At 40.7% G+C, this 18,565-nt stretch overlaps 1 protein-coding gene across 2 annotated transcripts; it reads right to left on the bottom strand.

Annotated features, from left to right (window-relative positions):
• Nucleotides 1-2,635: 2,635 nt before the first annotated feature.
• Nucleotides 2,636-8,603, bottom strand: LOC124257701 (gem-associated protein 4-like). Of its 2 annotated transcripts, XR_006893338.1 has the most exons (13): nt 8,554-8,603; nt 8,176-8,305; nt 7,701-7,865; nt 7,217-7,324; nt 6,715-6,873; nt 6,177-6,543; nt 5,456-5,571; nt 5,053-5,092; nt 4,462-4,589; nt 4,091-4,223; nt 3,522-3,646; nt 2,757-3,159; nt 2,636-2,683 (listed from the first exon to the last, which is right to left on the bottom strand). XR_006893338.1 is itself a non-coding variant. In XM_046691831.1 (12 exons), exons 1-12 carry the CDS (start codon nt 8,562-8,564, stop codon nt 2,839-2,841), a joined length of 1,803 nt encoding a protein of 600 aa, XP_046547787.1. In that variant the 5' UTR covers nt 8,565-8,603; the 3' UTR covers nt 2,636-2,838. The 2 variants fall into 2 exon arrangements, 1 of the variants encoding a protein (XP_046547787.1); XM_046691831.1 differs by having other exon boundaries at nt 2,636-3,159.
• Nucleotides 8,604-18,565: the final 9,962 nt, after the last annotated feature.

The following is an 18,565-nucleotide window of genomic DNA, read 5'->3' on the forward strand; positions in this document are numbered from 1 at the left end:
AAAGCTAATGTGGTCAGACTTGATCAACATAATGGCTTCTTACCACAAGCATCAAAAAGTATTGGGGACATAGCAACAGTATCCAAGTAAGGTGGGTCTTTGTGATGTCAGGTGGAACTATGCATTTGTAACCAGCCTGGACAGATGTGATTGTGCAATGTCTGTTTCAACAGTTTGATGTATGTTAGTATCCCAACTTGCAGGAATCAGACTGTTATTGAGCAAAACCATTAAGGATCATGAATATTTTTATTAAATTGTGTGTTCAGACTTTCTCTTAAAATATCCCTAAAATATTAATGAAGTCTTTGTTTCAGTGAACTTTTGCTTTATAAGAACATACAGGAAATGTCAGGTTTAGTTTGTAGTGTATCCAGTACCAAGTCATGTTTTACATCAGATGTCATTTTGCATAGTATAGTGCTGTGTAGAATTTGGATCTTTTAAAGTTTGCGATAGGGCATTCCTGAAGATGCTGTGCCATTTGGAATTAAGTGTGCCAACTTAAAATATTTTCATTGAATAAAGATGCATGTGTTTACAGGTGATTTTGTTTAAAAATTATTATTTTTTAAATGTGAACTTCAGCAGCAGTATGTTAGGATTAACATGTCGCAATGATGTACCCACAGCGCTGTATGACACCTGTACTGTAAGAGAGATCTGTATATCTGGGCCAGTAGGTCATAGTTTCCTTTTAAACACCTACCAAATGATGAGCAGAGGATGTCAGACATGGCAGGGGAATAATCAAATCTTGTTTCGCTGTGTGATTGGTCAGAATGGTCAGTTTCCAGTCAGCTCCATTAGCATGGACATGTTGCTTTTTCTGGACTTGTGTGCTGAAGGTGAAAATAACAGAACATATGGAGTGAGTGAGTGAGTAAGTTGGGTTTTACACTGCTTTTAGCAATATTCCAGCCATCCATTATCGGTGTGATTGGTCAGAACACCAGAAATGGGTGAAGAATTGTATCTGGGCTCCATTATCATGGACATGTGAAAAGTGCTGAATGCTTTAAACACAGGGCTACCCTACCAATCCTAGAACACATGAAAACTGTGTGTATTGTAAAGTATACTACTCAAAAAAAGTAAAGAACACATACTTTCATATTTACTTATTCCCTGCTTGCTGGGAAGTTTTGATGGATTCAATGTTTTCATTACCAAACATCCCTCGCTTTCAAAAGTGTTCACTTATTTTTTCCTTCAGTATATGCCTATTTTCCTACCGTTTCTACAAAGCAATTTACCGGGTGCATGTCTAGTTGGCCTTAGATTTAATACTTTTATATTGCTGCCAGCAGTGTCTTCAGTTGCCAATAAAACAGTTTAGTTATGATGGTTCAGTTTTGTCTTAATTCCTCCATTAGTCAGTTGGGCTTGAAGTACCCTTTAACAGTATTTCAGCTAGTTACTTTGTGGGAGGAAATCTACAAGTGATGCAGGTCTCGGACGCTTGCCACTTTTGTGAAACCAACAAGCACGAGTATGGTGCTGATACAATTAGCGACATATCAGTGTCGATTTGTACACATAATAATATTCCCCTTATTATTTCTTCTGGCTTCATGAAACAGTGTAAAACAACATAGAACATTCACACAAATACACCCTCGGATCACCTTCTCCCAGCATGCTCCTGTACTACTCAGTTTGGTCTAAGTCTGTGAGTTGATGTAATGGTTACAATGTCTTGTGGGCTGTCCAATATAGGATCTGAAGGAAAAGATGATGTGCACAACTCAGTGGCTGGGAGTTGAGATTGATAATACAAACTCATGCACTCATTGTGAGGCCTAAGGGACACAACTCTGTTCAGCTAATGTTGGAGGCTTACATATCTGAGCCTCCTGATCTCGTCGTTTCCCACTGAGTTTGTCTTAGTAACTGAGCTTCATACGCCAAAAATTGACTTCATACGAAAAAATCAAAGGTGGCAAAAATGACCAAACAACCAATCTAGTCCAGCACTCTGTTGGGATTTTGGGTAGCTCTCTGAGAACTGTGTGTCCTTAATGCTTGACGACCTCATAAACCTTTTCGGACAAGTATTTCCTGCCTTTCAAGAGCCCTCAGGATCAGATATCAAATGTAAATCAGTATCTAGCAACATCTCTTTTATCTCCAGGTTTTCTGTTGTACTGTTGTACATAATTCAAAACAATGAGTGGAAATGTTTTGTATGTCACTTATCATCATATCCAAATTGCATAGATCGATGCTCATACTGTTGATCACTTGATTGTCTGGTCCAGGGCCCCGTTCCTCAAAGCGATCGTAGATACAATCAGTTGTAAGCCCTACGATCAATTTTATAATTATCGTAAATAACAATTTATTGTCGTTCCTCCAAGCTATTGTAAGGGAATTGTAAATCTTTCGATCGTAAACTGCTTTGAGGAACGATGGGGTAATTGTAAGTTAAAGTTACAATTGGATTGTTGTGATTTACAACTATTGTAGTGTTACAATCGCTTTGAGGAACGGGGCCCTGATTTGATTATTTACAGCTGCCATATGGCTGGAGTACTGTTGAGTCCGGCGTTAACCAACCAACAAACCAACTGTACAGCAGCAGTGACAGATATAGGATGAGTAGCCCTACTTCCAAACATGACATGAAAACATATTTCTCTCTGAAGTTTTTATTCACATCATGACTTGATGTTTCCTATATCTTGGATCACACAATATCTTCTGTATCTTGGTCACACATATCATTTGGCTCTTTAGCCGGGACAAGTGGAAATCCAGAGTAGTTGTTTCAAGTAACAGGTCAGCTGGATATGACACGAGGAGTCAACCATGATGTATCTTATTGTTCAGGAACACTCATTTCTTGAAACCTGTGTCCGGTATTTTCTCCCACAGTTTTTTCAACAATGTTTCCTGTCTGCTGCTGTCCTCCATCAGACCCACAGCTTGCACCACCACCTGGTCCAGCTCCCGGAAGTTCTGGACGGTGCTGGCAGATTGTCTCCCCTTCTTTAAGTCACAGTACTTGCCAAGAAGGTCCAGCAGAAAGACAAACAAGGGTTCTGATTGGTCAGAGTCCATTGTAGTCATGGCAACAGTCACATGACTTAACATCTGAATGAGTACAAATGACACAATCTTTTTGTCCTGGACGTCTGTGAGAACTTTCATTTGTTCCTGGAACAAAAACAGTCACATAATTAAAATCCATGGGATTTATATATTTTGTGTATTGAGGTTTGGTGGGTGGGTAAAAGTTTCTTAGATACGCTAATATAGTCAAAATGTCAAACTTCTCTTAATGCTGTCATATTTCTGGATGATCCTGCCTATGTCCTTGTATATTGCATGACCCTCCCCGAAATATGTGTACTAGGTTTGATGACACCACCCAAGAGACATGTCATATTTTTCGATTCCACCAATTTGACACACGTCGCAGATTTGACACAAGTCGGAAGATTAAATACTTTGGACAATAAAGGATTATGTGAAACTAGCCAATAACAATGTACTTGAGGGTCATCAACCAACATTACCTGCAGAACAGCCACATAGCCGGTGTTGACATGGAGGACAGCAGACGCAGGAGCAGCCGTGTCACTTGATGTTGCCATGACAACATCAGACAGTATCTGAGTCAAAGTCAGTAAACATTTCACCTCTGAAAATTAAAACGTGAGATTTTAAAATGAAAGGTACAACTTATGAAAACATTACAAAGCTAAGAAATCCATAAATATTGCTTACTGGTTCGCTTTTCACATCAGCTGATGGTGCAGAATGTTATCCCATCATCCTACTGATTGTAAACCCAATGAGGACACAGAGTAGACTCATCACTTACGGTATACCTGTGAAGGGACATGAGTGAGAGAGTGAATGAGATTGGTTTTACGCCGCTTTTAGCAAAATCACGAGAGAGGGGACACCAGAAATGGGCTTCACACATTGTACCCATGTGGGGAATCAAACCTGGGCCTTTGGCGTGACTAGCAAACGCTTTAACCACTACCGCCCCACTGCCCCCGAAGGGGACATGACAAATGGGTTTCAAGTCTTTGGGTTAACTGCTCCACAGTCCAAAGAATTCTGAGTGCATACTTACCATTCCTGGTTGCCAGGACAATCTTGTTATACAGCAGAATCCTGTAGGGTGGAGCCAGGCAGTCGTGGGTGATGAGAGTCCACAGACAGCCACTCACCCGCCTCCACTCCACCACCAGCAGGTTTCGCAACATCTGCAACATTACATACATCACAGTAATGGTAACACCATTTCCAAAACATGGAGCACTGAAAGGAACATAATCTAATTACCTACAAGTCCTTTGAATCTGAGTGTGTGAATGGTGAACATCACCATTGGGACACTTGTGCTGAATCGAACCTGGGCCTTCAGCCAAACAAACGCTTCAGCCATTTTGCAATTTCCCCGAGGCCTGACTGTGACTGTTGTCAATCTATGGAGGTACCAACCTGTGTGAGGGCAGACGTGAGAACATCAGGGGAGATAACTCTGTGACAGGATGGGATGCACTGGTTGATGGCAGTTGCAGTTTCCTCTGAGATGCTTGCACACCTCAGCAGCGGCAGACAGTTGTCAGCTGGTAGGAACAGACACGAATTTATCCCTTTATTACTGAGTTGAGCTATCAGAAATGCAGTCACAGTAAATTTGGGAAAAAAGTAAATGATTTTTTACACTTGTCTGCAGGTACAACCAGACAGAACTTTGATCACTGAGTTGAACTATTTGAAATGTTGTCAAGGAACGTCCATGTTTAGAAACAGTACAGACACGCTTGTACCAGATATATCAAGAAGGGCTGTTTAATACTGGGCATTCTGCTATAGATGTTAAACAAAAATAACTGAATCATGTCTGTCACCAAAGTTACAAACATAACAGATGTTTTACAGCTCGACAAAATCAACAGGGCTTCGATTGAAATGAAAGCATGAGCCATGCCCACAGGTCACAATGACAAGAAATAAACAGCATATAATAAACATGGAGCACGGGGGACACCATGGGACCTTCAAAGTATCAGAAGGAAACTAACTCACCACTGCCTTCTATCACGTGATGAACTACGTCTTCAACAAACTACAAAAGAAATGGAGGCATAAGAAAATTGATATATTAACAAAATATATGTGCTTATACCTGTCAAAACTGAACATAGTCATGATTCTGTAAATTATACATAAATGAAAATAATGACCCCAGAAATCTCCAGCTTATCAAATACTTTAACATTACAACACTGATCACAGAATATGCTGCCTCTTCTCATTTATTTGTTTAAGGACATATTCCTGTTATATGATGGCAGCCTGTATATATTCAAGTCTCAAGTGAGTGAGTGAGTTAGGTTTACGCCACTTCTAGCAATATTCATCCAATATTACAGTGGGGGATACCAGAACTTGTTCAGTTGCACAATATGCTCCACCATTGTTACTCTACCGGTTTGTGACTGTCTGTCTGTGCTGGATCCAGGTAAGAGAGTGTCTTCTGAAGGTGGACCAGAACTGTCCAATCAAGATCCTTTGTTTTCAGTTTCAACCAATCAGCAGCCATCTCTGCAAATTCGTCAGAAAATACGAATTTATTTTGGAGCAAATGTAAAACAATGTGTTAAACATGGTAATAAGGGTATTATCTTTTAAAGTCAAATATCACAATACTCATCAATGGATAACTGCATCCACACAAGCCCATTTATATTTACATGATAAATTAGTTTTAAGATTTTACTTTTCTAAATATTGAGTCAGTTGGTAGTCTTAATTTTAATACAAGAAACAAACTGTATTGATATTACAAGTATGGTTGATGATAAAATATACTACTAAAAAAAAATTAGATCACCTGATCTGATCAAATAAGTTTGCAAAAATAATATTATAGATAATATTATTTTTGCAAACTTATTGTTTCTTTCAAACACACTTCCTACACTAAGCTACTTAAGTTGTACACATATGGTGGTGCAAAGAATTCTAAGAGGTACTTCTGCTTGGAATTTGTTAAGTCAAAAAGATATTTTCTTTTCATAAGCATCAACCTTTTTACTATTAAAGCCAGGTAAAGTATAAAAGAAAAAATATTCAGTTTTTGTCTTTATATGATGTTTTTATCGATCAATATACCATGTAAATCATAGTTCCCCAATTCAGATGCTGACCATGTAATTTTGTGAAAATTCCAGCACACTTGGTGTGCATCAAGTGGAGACATCTCAAGCAGGACTGTTTGATACTGGACTTGTTCCCTGGACCATCCCACAGCTCCACACAATCATCTAGCACCTCAAACAGACATAGAAGAAGTGTCTGTGGTTGTAGCTCAATCAACCAATCACAGTCCTTGTCACCTCCACTCTCCAATACACAGATCAACAGCCTCAAGGCAAGCTCAGTGTTGATTGGTTGTTCCTGATTGCCTGAGTTATATGAGCCAATGAAAGGCAAGATGGTTGCAGAGGCAAACTCAGCTGGGGGTAAAATGGCAGCTTCTTCAAATGTGTAGCCACTGACCTCCCGGTGAAAACTCTGAAAAAGTTCATGATAACTACAGTCATTGTGTACAAGTATTTATATCAACATTACATGTGTCAGCAGTACACTTATCTCCATCATGGGATATAACATGTAGAATACATGAAAAGTCTTGAAGGACACAATCTCTATCTCTCAAATATTTCAGATCTAAGTAACTCTTACCTTCACAGCAGTAGATATAAACTTGATTAAATTCTTCTCTTCATTGCGACCAAGTTTGTTTGCCAGCAAATACTGGGTCATCACATGACACAGGAGGGATTTTTCAGGGTGGTGGTTACCATAGCAACAACGACACAAGTCAGGCACTGAGTGGAAAATCTGAGAATGAATATAAAGAAACATTTAACTTCAGAGTTTTAAATTGGTTCGAAGCAGGATCCCATGACTGAAGGAGGGAAGGAGGGAGAGAGGTGAGTAAGTGGGTTGGGTACACTGAGTGGGCAATGTATATCTCAGTCAGCACTCCATCATATATCACAGTGTCCTGTATGCAATCATTCTTGATCTAGTGGATCATAACATAAATCAGGACAGACAACACACTGTCAGCGAAGAAATATATTCTGACCGTCTGGACTATTTACAGAATCACCGGTGCTGGGGATATTCTGGTAATTAATCACACTAGGTGTAGATGGTACAAGTCAAGTGAGCACAATACCTTCAGTATGACTGGAATCTGTCCTGGATTTTTGACTGCAACAGTGGCAGCGTACTCCACTACTGCTACAGCGTTGACCAGACAGAGTCTCAACACAGCCCTTAGGTCCTGGCAATATACAGATTATACAGTGAGCGACCGAGTATGTTTTAATGCCACTTTGAACAGTTTAGCTTGATATTAGAGGAAAAGTCTAAAAGCTCAATTAGGACGATATGGGGATAAAATTGACAGTGCCTTAACATGTTAGATGTCTATGCTACCCTGACCCAGACCTGTCAGGTAATATGGCATTCTGCCAGCACCTATCTGCATGAGAATCCAAGGATACCTCCATAGAAGGTGACCGGTGCACTTTCCATGCTTCAGAAACATACAATGGAGCAAAATAACTTTCTGGAGATATATTTGGTACCTCTTTTTATGCTTGGCATTATTTTACCGGTAGTCTCAGAGAAAGTTAAGCAAAACAAGCTGTAAGTACTTTTTCTGATGTTTCGCTGGTGAATTGGTTGAAGGCAATGTTCATCTCCTGGTGAAAGCTGCCCACAGGTGAGAGAAGGTCAGGAGCATCATGAGACAGGAAGTGCTCGAGAATTATCTCCTCTTGGGTCAAGATTGGTAATCTTGAAAAGGCATTCAACAAAATCTACAAGAGAAAATTTGAAACATAATTGAATGCAAAATATTCATTGGAAGTATTAGTTTTCAATTTGTCTTATCAAAATATAATTTTCTGTTTGTTGTGGCATATTATTGTTGTAATTGGGTTCAATTTTAAGACCAGACAACTTAAGACAGGGGCCTTGGAGACATTTTTTAGCTTAGGGGACACAACAAAAAAATTCTTTTCTTCACAGCTGATGCTAAATTTTCTTTCACTACATACTGCCAGAGTACCACAAAAACTGAAAACAAAAAATGCTATGTTATTGAGGTTTCAACCTCAGGATATGTACCTGCAGGATGAGATCCACAGAGAGACCATGACATTCAACGCTTACAAGTGTCCGTAGAGTCTGAAGGAGCGCTTGGATGTCCGACTCAGAAAACAACAAATCACAGTTCTCTTGCAAAATATCAGTGTATCTGAAATGACACATAAAAACAGCATTCTTGGTGAGAGCACTGATCATTTCCTCCAAAGTGAAAAGGCTGGAAATGGGCTTCACACACTGTACCCATGATGAGAATCCAAACCAGGTCTCCGGCGTAATGAGTGAATACCGTAACCAGTCGCCTACTCCACTGCCCATAATGTATGAAGATATATTTATTGTATAAGACATGTTCTACATTGTTAAAGTTATGACATCAACATGATCAACAACTGTTACCTTTCATTCATCCAAGTGGCAGCATCACAGCAATTAACGATTCTTGTAATGGAAGCTAAAAAAAAGATGTAATTTTCTGAGTAAAATTGATATTTTATACTTATCCTGACTCATGCTTTTTTGCTTGTCTTCTTCTTCTTTTCGAACATAGTGGAACACTTGTATCTCCCAATTGAAGTTCCCTTCAATGTAAAATCACTAATTAGTACTCACCACGAGTTATCCTTCCCCTCGCAAGCGTGGGGACGAGGGCGCCACCTCCCACCATGTGCCTCACTCTCTCCTTTTGTAGCGAGCCTAACACTTGAATTTACAGGGAAATCCAAAGTGTTATGTGGGGAGGACGGGAGGGCTTACCTCATGAGTCAGGATAAGTAATTATACTTTTATGAAGTAACCAAAGTACTAAGCTTAAGATATGCATAAACTTAAGCTATATGAGTATAGTACTGTGCTTAAGATATAATTTAACTTAAGCTATATAATAGTAAAAACTCCGTAGAGTTTGTTAGCTAATATATATATATAAATTGTGACCATATTACTGAGCTTAAGATATGATGAAACTTAAGCTAAATATAATAGCAAAACTTCTAGAGTTGTTAGCTAATATATTGTATGATATAAAAACCATGGTACTGAGCTTAAGATAATAGATTGAACTTAAGCAAAATATATATACAGCATGTAGCTATTTAGTACTTATATCAGATAAGTATAAATCTGTAAGATTGACTTATCTTCTCCGAGGAACTGTCAACTGTTGAGCGAGGACCATGGGACCGAAATGGTGGTTACCTGAGACATCCTTGGTGGTAATATCTCTCAGATAGTGGTTGGCAAACACCATATCGGATCTCCAGAAACATCCCCTCCATAATGGTATTCAAAGAGCAGTTGCCGTGTAGAGCAAGCGTTGATGCTAGCGCTCTAATTTCATGAGGATTAGATGCTCTTGGAGGGTCGAGTCCTGCAGCCTTGTAGGCACGTAGTATGACAGTTCTGATCCAAATTGAGATAGTAGTACGTGAGACTTCCGTCTGCGTAGCTGTAGACAGAGGGATAAATAATCTCTTGAATTTTCCTCTCCTCTGTTTGGATCGGTGGAGATATATTTTCAGTGCTCTTACTGGGCATAGTGATAGATCCATCGTATCATGAGGTCCAAGAATGGATGAGAGAGCTGGGACGTGGAATAATCTGTCTTGTTGACCTGGCAATTGGTTCTTAGGTATAAAATCCCAGCGAAGTCCCAGATGTACGATATTATGAATATCATCAAAGCGTGTTCTCTCGTAATCCAAAGCGTGAATCTCCGACATCCTGGCAGCCGTAGCTAGCGCGCTAACAGGAACAAAGTTTTCTGGGTCAGTGATTCAAACGATGTAGATTCTAACGGTTCATAAGCCTCACTTGTGAGGTGTTGGAGCACTATATTTAGATCCCAAGCTGGAGCATGAAACTTCCGCTTGTGATCCTCCAATCGAACGCCGTAGCAAAGCGAGTAACTCTGGGGGTCTTTGTTAACTTGACGCGCTCTCATAGTTATGACAGAGCTTAATGCTGCAAGATAAGTGGACAAAGTTGAGCCTTTAGATTCTTAGTTTGTCGTAGATAACATAAGTAGTCCGCCACTTGAGGATGAGTAGCATATCTGGCTGTAAATCCTTTCTTTGCAGCATAATTGACAAAACTGTGCCATTTGTCATCGTATAAGTTGCGAGTTGAGTTACGCAGTGCAAGCGTGACTGCTTCTGCCGCTCTGGCTGAATAGCCTCTCTTATTCAGACATGCCTTGATACAATCCATACATGAAGTTGGAATACTTCTGGTTTTCCGTGCACTTGTTTGGTGTGCGGATGTATCAATAGATTCGAGCGTTGTGGAAGTTGTAGAATTGGTTGTCCGATTTCTTGAATAAGATTTGGAAACCACGTTCTCGCTGGCCAGTAGGGCGCGACCAAAATCAGATGGAGGCTCTGCGTTTGACTGATTTTCTGTAAGACTTGTGGGATTAACGCTGTAGGCGGGAAAGCGTACGCGTTGAGTCCCTCCCACGATATGCTTAGTGCCTCCGTTGCCCATGCTAGTGGGTCTGGACGTGGCGATACGAAGGTTGTCAGTTGTTTGTTGAATCGAGTGGCGAATAGGTCTACTAGTGGAGATCCTATTTCCATGATTATTTGAGTGAATATCTCTGTGTGGAGCATCCATTCTGTCGGCGACGGTAGGTGTGGCCGAGAGAGAGCGTCTGCTAATACATTCTTTGCTCCTGGAATGTGGCAAGCTCTGACATGTATGTTTAGATTGTCGATTTGAATAATCGGAAACATAGGGACAGTAGGTTCGGTGACCTTGTTGAGCCTTGTTTGCTCACATAAAACGCCACTGTTGAATTGTCTGTGTGAATCATCAACTGAGCGTTCTGTAGTAGGTTGCTCCAGTGACTTATGGCGTTTATGACTGCTTGCATCTCTAGCAGATTTATGTGACATTTGCTCTCTTGATTGCTCCATAGGCCTGACGCTGTCTTGTAGGCGCAGGTGGGCTCTAACCTTGTAGTGACGCTGCCTCCACGAGAGATGTGTTTTTCGATTCCGCTCTAATAAGGAGACGCCTACGCAAACATTCAATCTCTTGGTCCACCAGAGTAGATGAGGTTTGACGTGATCTGGTAGACTGAACGGTAGAGGGTCGTCGAGATGCGCATTGATGAGGACTTGTAACGGACGTAATTGAAGCCTGCCTCTGACTGTCAAGTCTTGAGCTGATGTGAGTAGTCCCAATAGGATCTGCCACTGTCATAGTGGTAGCGGAGAGAGTAAGGCTTGTGGGATTAACTGTTTGATCTTGATCCATCTGTCCTCCGGGACTACTATACGATTCTGGGCTGTTAGAATTCGTATACCTAGAAATTGCAGATCTTGCGTTGGTTCTAGGTCCGACTTGAGTAGATTTACTAACCATCCTAGTTGAGTTAGTAACTTGATTATAAAGTTCAGCTGTAGTCTGAGACGCTGTGGATCTGGATCCACTTGTATTCCGTCGTCTAGGTAAAATGCGCTGTGAAGACCTTGACGATGTAGGTATGAGACAATAGGCTTGGTCACTCTTGTGAATACCCAAGGGGCCGATGAGATTCCGAAGGGAAGTACTTTCCATTGGTAATGTTTCCCGTCTAGGATAAATCTTAGATATTTCCTTGAGTTGGGATGAATCGGAATGTGTAGATATATGCGTCTTGCAAATCTATGCTGGCCATGTAATCTTTGGGAGAATTAAGTGCGGTTATGGTAAGTGTATCATGCTAAACGCTGGCGGCTTTGCTTAGATAGTTTTTGTTGAAGATGCTCATGTTGTATATGAGACGAAACTTTTCCTTGGAATTTTTCTTGGGCACTAGGAAAACTGGGGAGTAGAAACCTGGTACGATGTTTCACTGATCCAGAACTTCTAAGGCCTGTTTGCTTAGCAGAGTAGCTACTGTTTCTCTTAACATAGGTAGTTGTGCTGGTTGAAAGTCGAACCTTGGAGGGGTGACTGTTAACGGAGGTGTGGCCTTGAGTTGTATTAGATATCCGTACTGTAGGATATTGGATACATAAGGATCTTGTAGTAGTCCCCAGTTTTCCCAGTGCAGCTGAAGCCGTCCACCCACTTGAGAAGGTTGTACTGGAACGGCTGGGGGTGGAAGACTTCAGTCGTTCCGAACCTGAATTTCATCGTCTAAATGCGCGGGAACCTCTGGATGATCTGCCTCTTGCCGATCCTCCTCTGAAATTGCTGTATGGGCGACGAAAAGATTCCCTGGGACCTTTTGCTGTAGCCAATTTTTTGTCCCGTGCTTTCTGTAGTCCAGAGAATTTAGACTTGCCAGAGTATCTCAAGGATGATTGCTTAATGACGTTCGCTAAGGTATCCATGGACTTGATCATAAGCACCTCTCTCGAGTCCTTAGACACCTCTTTGGAGACCTTGTCTATGTTACCACCAAATAGTAAGGGCGATGACCATGGAGCAGCGTAGAGTGATTCCGTAAATTGATTATCCCAATTGCAGGAGGCTAGTAGACCTTGAGGAAGAGCCATGGTAGTAGTTTCAGTAAGCACTGACAAGTGATCTGTAAGGAACTGATGGTCTCTTTTCTGCATGAGTAGAGCCGAGTAGATCATTCTATCTTCCTCCTCTGTAGAATCCTTGAACTTGGTGATGAGCGTTTCATTGACAGTTCTAGATCTATTCAATCCAAAAAACATTCTCCTAGAAATGGTATCCAACTGGGCTAATTTGCGATCGTCTATTCTGTAATTCCTGGACTTGGCATCACTGATTAACTTAAAGTTGTCATCAATCTCTTGGGCCTTGAAAAAGGAGTCCATATTGTGACCTGCAAATTTCTTGGCGTTGAAAACCGGGAAATGTGTTGATTGAAATTTCATAGATTTGGTAAAGGCTGTATCCAGATTAGCTGGGACCGCTGCTATCTGGTCAATAGGAGGTAAGGTGATAGTGTCCGCATCATCTTCCTTCATCAAATAAGTATGAACTGAGTTCTCGTTCTTAGACGGGGAAGCAAGTTCTAATTCATTCACCATCCAGTATCTAATTTCTGCATCTGAGAATACGATACCTTCTTCCTCTTCTGACGTAGGATCACAAATAATAGAGTGAGGAGGAGTCCTAGATCTGTAAGAAGATCGACGAGAAGATTGTGGTGAACGGACTGACGAGTGGCTAGTATATGGAGACCTTGGAGGAGACTTCCTCGGCGAACGCTGGTGGCTTCGTGAAGCTCTCGATGAGTCCCTTCTAGATCTTCTGGGTGAAGATGACTTGGAGCCACTTAACCTTCGTGAAGGCCTTCTGGAGGTATCGAGTCAGAGTCCGAATCATTATATGGGAGCCTGCTTCGCGAACGACCTCTGTGTTCTACAGGGTGTGAGCTCGGTGAAGCACTCCTCCTCCGCCAAGCCCTTCGCGAACTGGTGAGGCTCTGGATCCTTCGCGGGAGGCTGCCTGGGACGCTTCTTCAGAAGGCTTCACTCACGGGCTGGGTTGCCCTTCGTGGAGGCGCTGCTTGTGGGCTCTAGGGCCCTACGCGAAGTCAAGGCGGGCTCTGGGGCCCTGTATGACTTATTATGGGTTGGGCTCTGGGGCCCGCGGCTCTGAGGCCTCTGAAAACCGTATCGGTCTTCCATCAATCGCATGATTTGGTTAACCAGGTCGTCCTCTCTGTGATAGTGACGGGACCCTCAGTTATAATCTCAGGCGTCAGCGTAGGCATCTCTGGTTGCGTGTTGATCTGCGCTGAAGTGACGGTAGCCGATACTGGTCGCTTCTTATGACGTATATCTGGAATGATAATCGGAATGTCATCATCATATAAACACAATTCTGAAACAGGTAGAATATCAGAAGCAAAGTTTTTAGTAGCCTTCATGGATTTCCCTTTTGACGAAACTGTAGACCTGGGGGTTCGGAGCGTACGTTGAGACAACGTGGAAGCTCTTCTAGTCTTAGACTGTGATGATGGAATGTCCTGGGATGCAGGTCGCTTCTTGGATATAGCGGATTGCGTCCCACGCTTATCCCCTGAAGGTAACTCAGGCGGAACACCAGACGGTAGAGGGTCATCCGCTAACAGTTGACAGGGTATATCTGACTCCGATCTATTAGCCATGACTGAAGATTGTTTGCGAGATCTATCTGCCGCCCGTCTCAAGACGGAATATAAATATTTATCAAAGGCAGAATTAGACAAATTAATACATAATTTGCAGCGTGAAACAATAGAGCATGGAGTTATGCAACTAGGCCATATTAAATGTGGATCGGCAGCAGAGTAACGTAATTTACAAACAGTGCAGATTTTCATTAACGCAAACTGCTGAGCAAACACGGCGAACCGTGAATAAAGCAGCAGAAACACGAATAAATATCAATGCATGTCGAATAAGGATACTAGTTACACCTCTATAGATGAATGTAAGAGGTACTAAACTAAATATAAATAAAGGATATAGTGTGTAGGGAGACACAGGCGCTCTCACGTCCAGCTCACTGGGCGAAGAAGGAGAGAGTGAGGCACATGGTGGGAGGTGGCGCCCTCGTTCACGCCATGGGGGAAGGATAACTCGTGGTGAGTACTAATTAGTGATTTTACATTGAAGGGAACTTCAATTGGGAGATACAAGTGTTCCACTATGTTCGCAAAGAAGAAGAAGACAAGCAAAAAAGCATGAGTCAGGATAAGGAAAAATAAGAAATATTACGGATATGATTTCAGAGAATATAAAAGAAATATACATATAATTATTTGGTAAATGGTCCTTAGAATTCAAACCTGTAGCCTCACCAGTCTTGTAATTCCCAAGAAGGATAATTCTTACATGTCTGCTGTGGGCCAATGATAATGTCCATGCAGTAAGGGGATGGAATTCATTACACTGACATAGCGACTTGCCTTCCTGTAGTTGTTCAGACTATTCTGGGTCTATAGTGCTGTCCCCCTGAGATACCATACCACAGTTTGACATGGATGCCCTACTTCGACAAAAATATGCAGACTCTGAGATACTCATTCCTTTGATTTATGCCTCTAAACATCGAAAGCCAGCCAATGAAATTTTTAGAGTAAAATTAATATTTTTATACTTATCCTGACTCATGTTTATTTGCTTGTCTTCTTCTTCTGGCTAACCTAGTGGAACACTTGTATCTCCCAATTGAAGTTCCCTTCAATAAAAATCACTCATTAGCACTGACCACGAAGTTACCTCCCTTCCACAAGCTGAACGAGGGCTTCACCTGAACCCATGTGCCTCACTCTCTCCTCATATACTGAGCTCCAACACCTGAATTTCCAGGGAAATCCAAAGTGTTAAGTGGGGAGGACGGAGGGAGCTTATTCATGAGTCAGGATAAGTATAAAAATATTAATTTTACTCTAAAAATTTCATATTTTTCTTATCCTGACTCATGTTTATTTGCTTGTAGAATCCTACGGAATAGGAGGTGGGATTATATATACTTTGGATTTTACTAATTAGTGATTTGAACAGAGATAATTGTAATAACCCTAAGGGAACTTCATGAAGGCACTGAACTGAATTCCTGCTGTTAACTTATCAGTTGCCATATAAGGGTTATTACAATTTACTGAATATAATAAAAGTATATAGAACATTAATTAAGCTAAAGCTATTAATGTGATAGTATAAACTGTTGATAGTTTATAATGAATACTTTTATAGAACCAAAGTAGTAAGCTTACAATATGCATATATGTAAGTTATAACAGAATTGTGCTTAAGGTATAATGATACTTTAAGCTGTATAATAGTAACCAACTACTGAGAGTTTGTTAACTAATACATGTTATGAAATGAACATATGACTGAGCTTAAGGATTGAAACTTAAGCTGAACATATATATAATAGTAGAACTCCTAAGAGTTGTAGGCATATATATAGTATGATTATAGAACTGTGCTTAAGATATAATTAACTTAAGCAACCTAAATAGCCAAAACAACTCCGTAGAGTTTGTTAGCTATTACATTTTATAATGTAACCATAATGCTTAAAATATGATGAAACTTAAGCTAAGTATATGATAGTAAAAACTCTTTTGAGTTTGTTAGCTAATATACTTATAAGATATAAACACGGTACTGAGCTTTAAGATATGAATAAACTTAAGCTACATATATAATAGCAAAAACTCCGTAGAGTTTGTTAGCTAATACATGTTATAATGTAACCATAATGCTTAAGATATGATGAAACTGAAGCTAAGTATATGATAGCAAAAACTCTTTAGAGTTTGTTAGCTAATATACTTATATGATATAACCATAGTAATGAGGTTAAGATATGAATAAACTTAAGCTACATATATAATAGCAAAAAACTCCGTAGAGTTTGTTAGCTAATATATTTATAATGTAACCATAGTACTGAGCTTAAGATATGATTAACTTAAGCTAAATATATAATAACAAACTCCGTAGAGTTGTTAGCTTACATATTGTATGATATAATAACCATAGTACTGAGCTTAAGATAATAAATTGAACTTAAGCAAAATATATATAGCATGTAGCTATTTAGTACTGTTATAAGATAAGTAGAAATCTGTAAGATTGACTTATCTTCTCCGAGGAACTGTCAACTGTTGTGCGAGGACCATGGGACCGAATAGGTGGATACCTGAGACGTCCTCGGTGGTGATATCTCTCAGATAGTGGTTGGCAAACACCATATCGATCTCCAGAAATAACCTCCATTATTCCAAAAGCATTTGTGTAGAGCAATTGGAGATATTAGCTTCTAATATTAAGAGGATTAGAAGCTCATGGAGGGTAGAGTCCTACAGTCTTGTAGGCACGTAGTATGACAGTTCTGATCCAAAAGGAGATATAGTAGTACGTGAGACTTCCGTCTGCGTAGCTTGATAAAGGAAATAAATCTCTTGCATTTTTCCCTCCTGTTTGGCTCGGTGGAGATATATTTTCAGTGCTATTACTGGCCATCGTGATAGATTCATCGTATCATGGGGTTCAAGTATATCATCAAAGCGTGTTCATAAACCTCACTTGTGAGGTGTTGGAGCACTATATTCAGATCCCAAGTTGGAGCTGAACTTCCGCTTTTAATCCTCCAATCGGAAAGCTCGTAGCAGGCGAGTAACTGGGTTAGGTTAACTTGACGCCCATTCTCAGTTATGATAGAGCTATTGCTGCAAGATAGGTGGACAAGCTGCTCTTTATAAAATCTTAGTCTGACGAGATAACATAAGTAGTCCGCCACTTGAGGATGAGTAGCATATCTAGCTGTAAATCCTTCCTTTGCAGCATAATTGACAAAACTGTGCCATTTGTCATCGTGATAAGTTGCCAGTTGAGTTACGCAGGGCAAGTTAGACTGCTTTGCCGCTCTGGCTGAATAACTTGTTATTCAGACACGCCTTGATACAATCCATACGCGGAGTTGGAATATATCTGGCTTTCCATGCTTTGTTATTCGAAAGCACTCTGTAAGGTGTAGTATTGGTTGTCCGATTTCTTGAATAAGAGTTGGAAACCACTTCCTCGCTGGTCAGTAGGTCGTGACCAAAATCAGATGGAGGCTCTGCTTTAGACTGATTTAGAGTAAACTTGTGAGATTAACGCTGGTGGCGGAAAAGCGCACGCCATGAGACCTTCCCACCATATGCTTAGTGCGCCTGTTGCCAATGCTAGTGGGTCTGGAACTGGCGATACGAATGTTGTCAGTTGCTTGTTGAATCGAATGGTAAATAGGTCTATTAGTGTAGTTCCTATTTCCTTGATAATTTGAGTGAATATCTCTGTATGGAGCATTCATTCTGTCGGCGATGGTATGTGTGGCCGAGAGAGAGCGTCTGCTATCACATTCTTTGCTCCTGGAATGTGATATGCTCTGACATGTATGTTGAGATTGTTGATTAAATCGAACAATTGAAAACAGAGTCGATATGTTCGGGGACCTGGTTGAGCTTAGTTGTTCACATAAAAACGCCACTGTCGAATTGACTGTGTGAATCATCCACTGGGTATACTGTAGTAAGTTGCTCCAGTGTATTAAGGCGTTTATTACTGCTTGCATCTCTAGCAAATTTATGTGTAATTGCTCTCTTGATTGCTCATAGCCCTGATGCCGTCCTGTTGGCAAGATGGGCTCCCCAACCTTATAGTGACACATCTACGTAGAGAAGTGTTATCGATTCCAGCTCTATTAACGAGACGCCTATTCAAACATTCGATCTCTTGGTGCATCATAGTAGATGAGGTTTGACCTGAACCGATGATTGAACGGTAGAGATTCGTCTAGATGCGAATTGCTGATGACTTGTAACGGATGTAATTGTAGTCTGCCTCTGTCTGTCATGTCTTGAGCTGAGCTGAAGTGCGTAACCCCAACAGACTCTGTCACTGTCGTAGTGGTAGTGGAGATAGTAAGGCTTGTGGAAATGACTGTTGATCTTGATCCA

The sequence above is a fragment of the Haliotis rubra genome, unplaced genomic scaffold (assembly GCF_003918875.1).
Source record: "Haliotis rubra isolate DU_JTF1 unplaced genomic scaffold, ASM391887v1 Scf67, whole genome shotgun sequence".
NCBI classification, from domain to species: Eukaryota; Metazoa; Mollusca; class Gastropoda; order Lepetellida; family Haliotidae; genus Haliotis; species Haliotis rubra.

Bases quoted from the DNA above. Each gene is read 5' to 3' on its own strand.
- LOC124257701 (XM_046691831.1), bottom strand. The intron at 5,093-5,455 runs GTAGAGTAACAA...TTTCTTTTGTAG, and splicing joins AGACAGACAGTCACAAACCG to TTTGTTGAAGACGTAGTTCA. The intron at 4,224-4,461 runs GTTGGTACCTCC...GTAATGTTGCAG, and splicing joins TCACGTCTGCCCTCACACAG to ATGTTGCGAAACCTGCTGGT.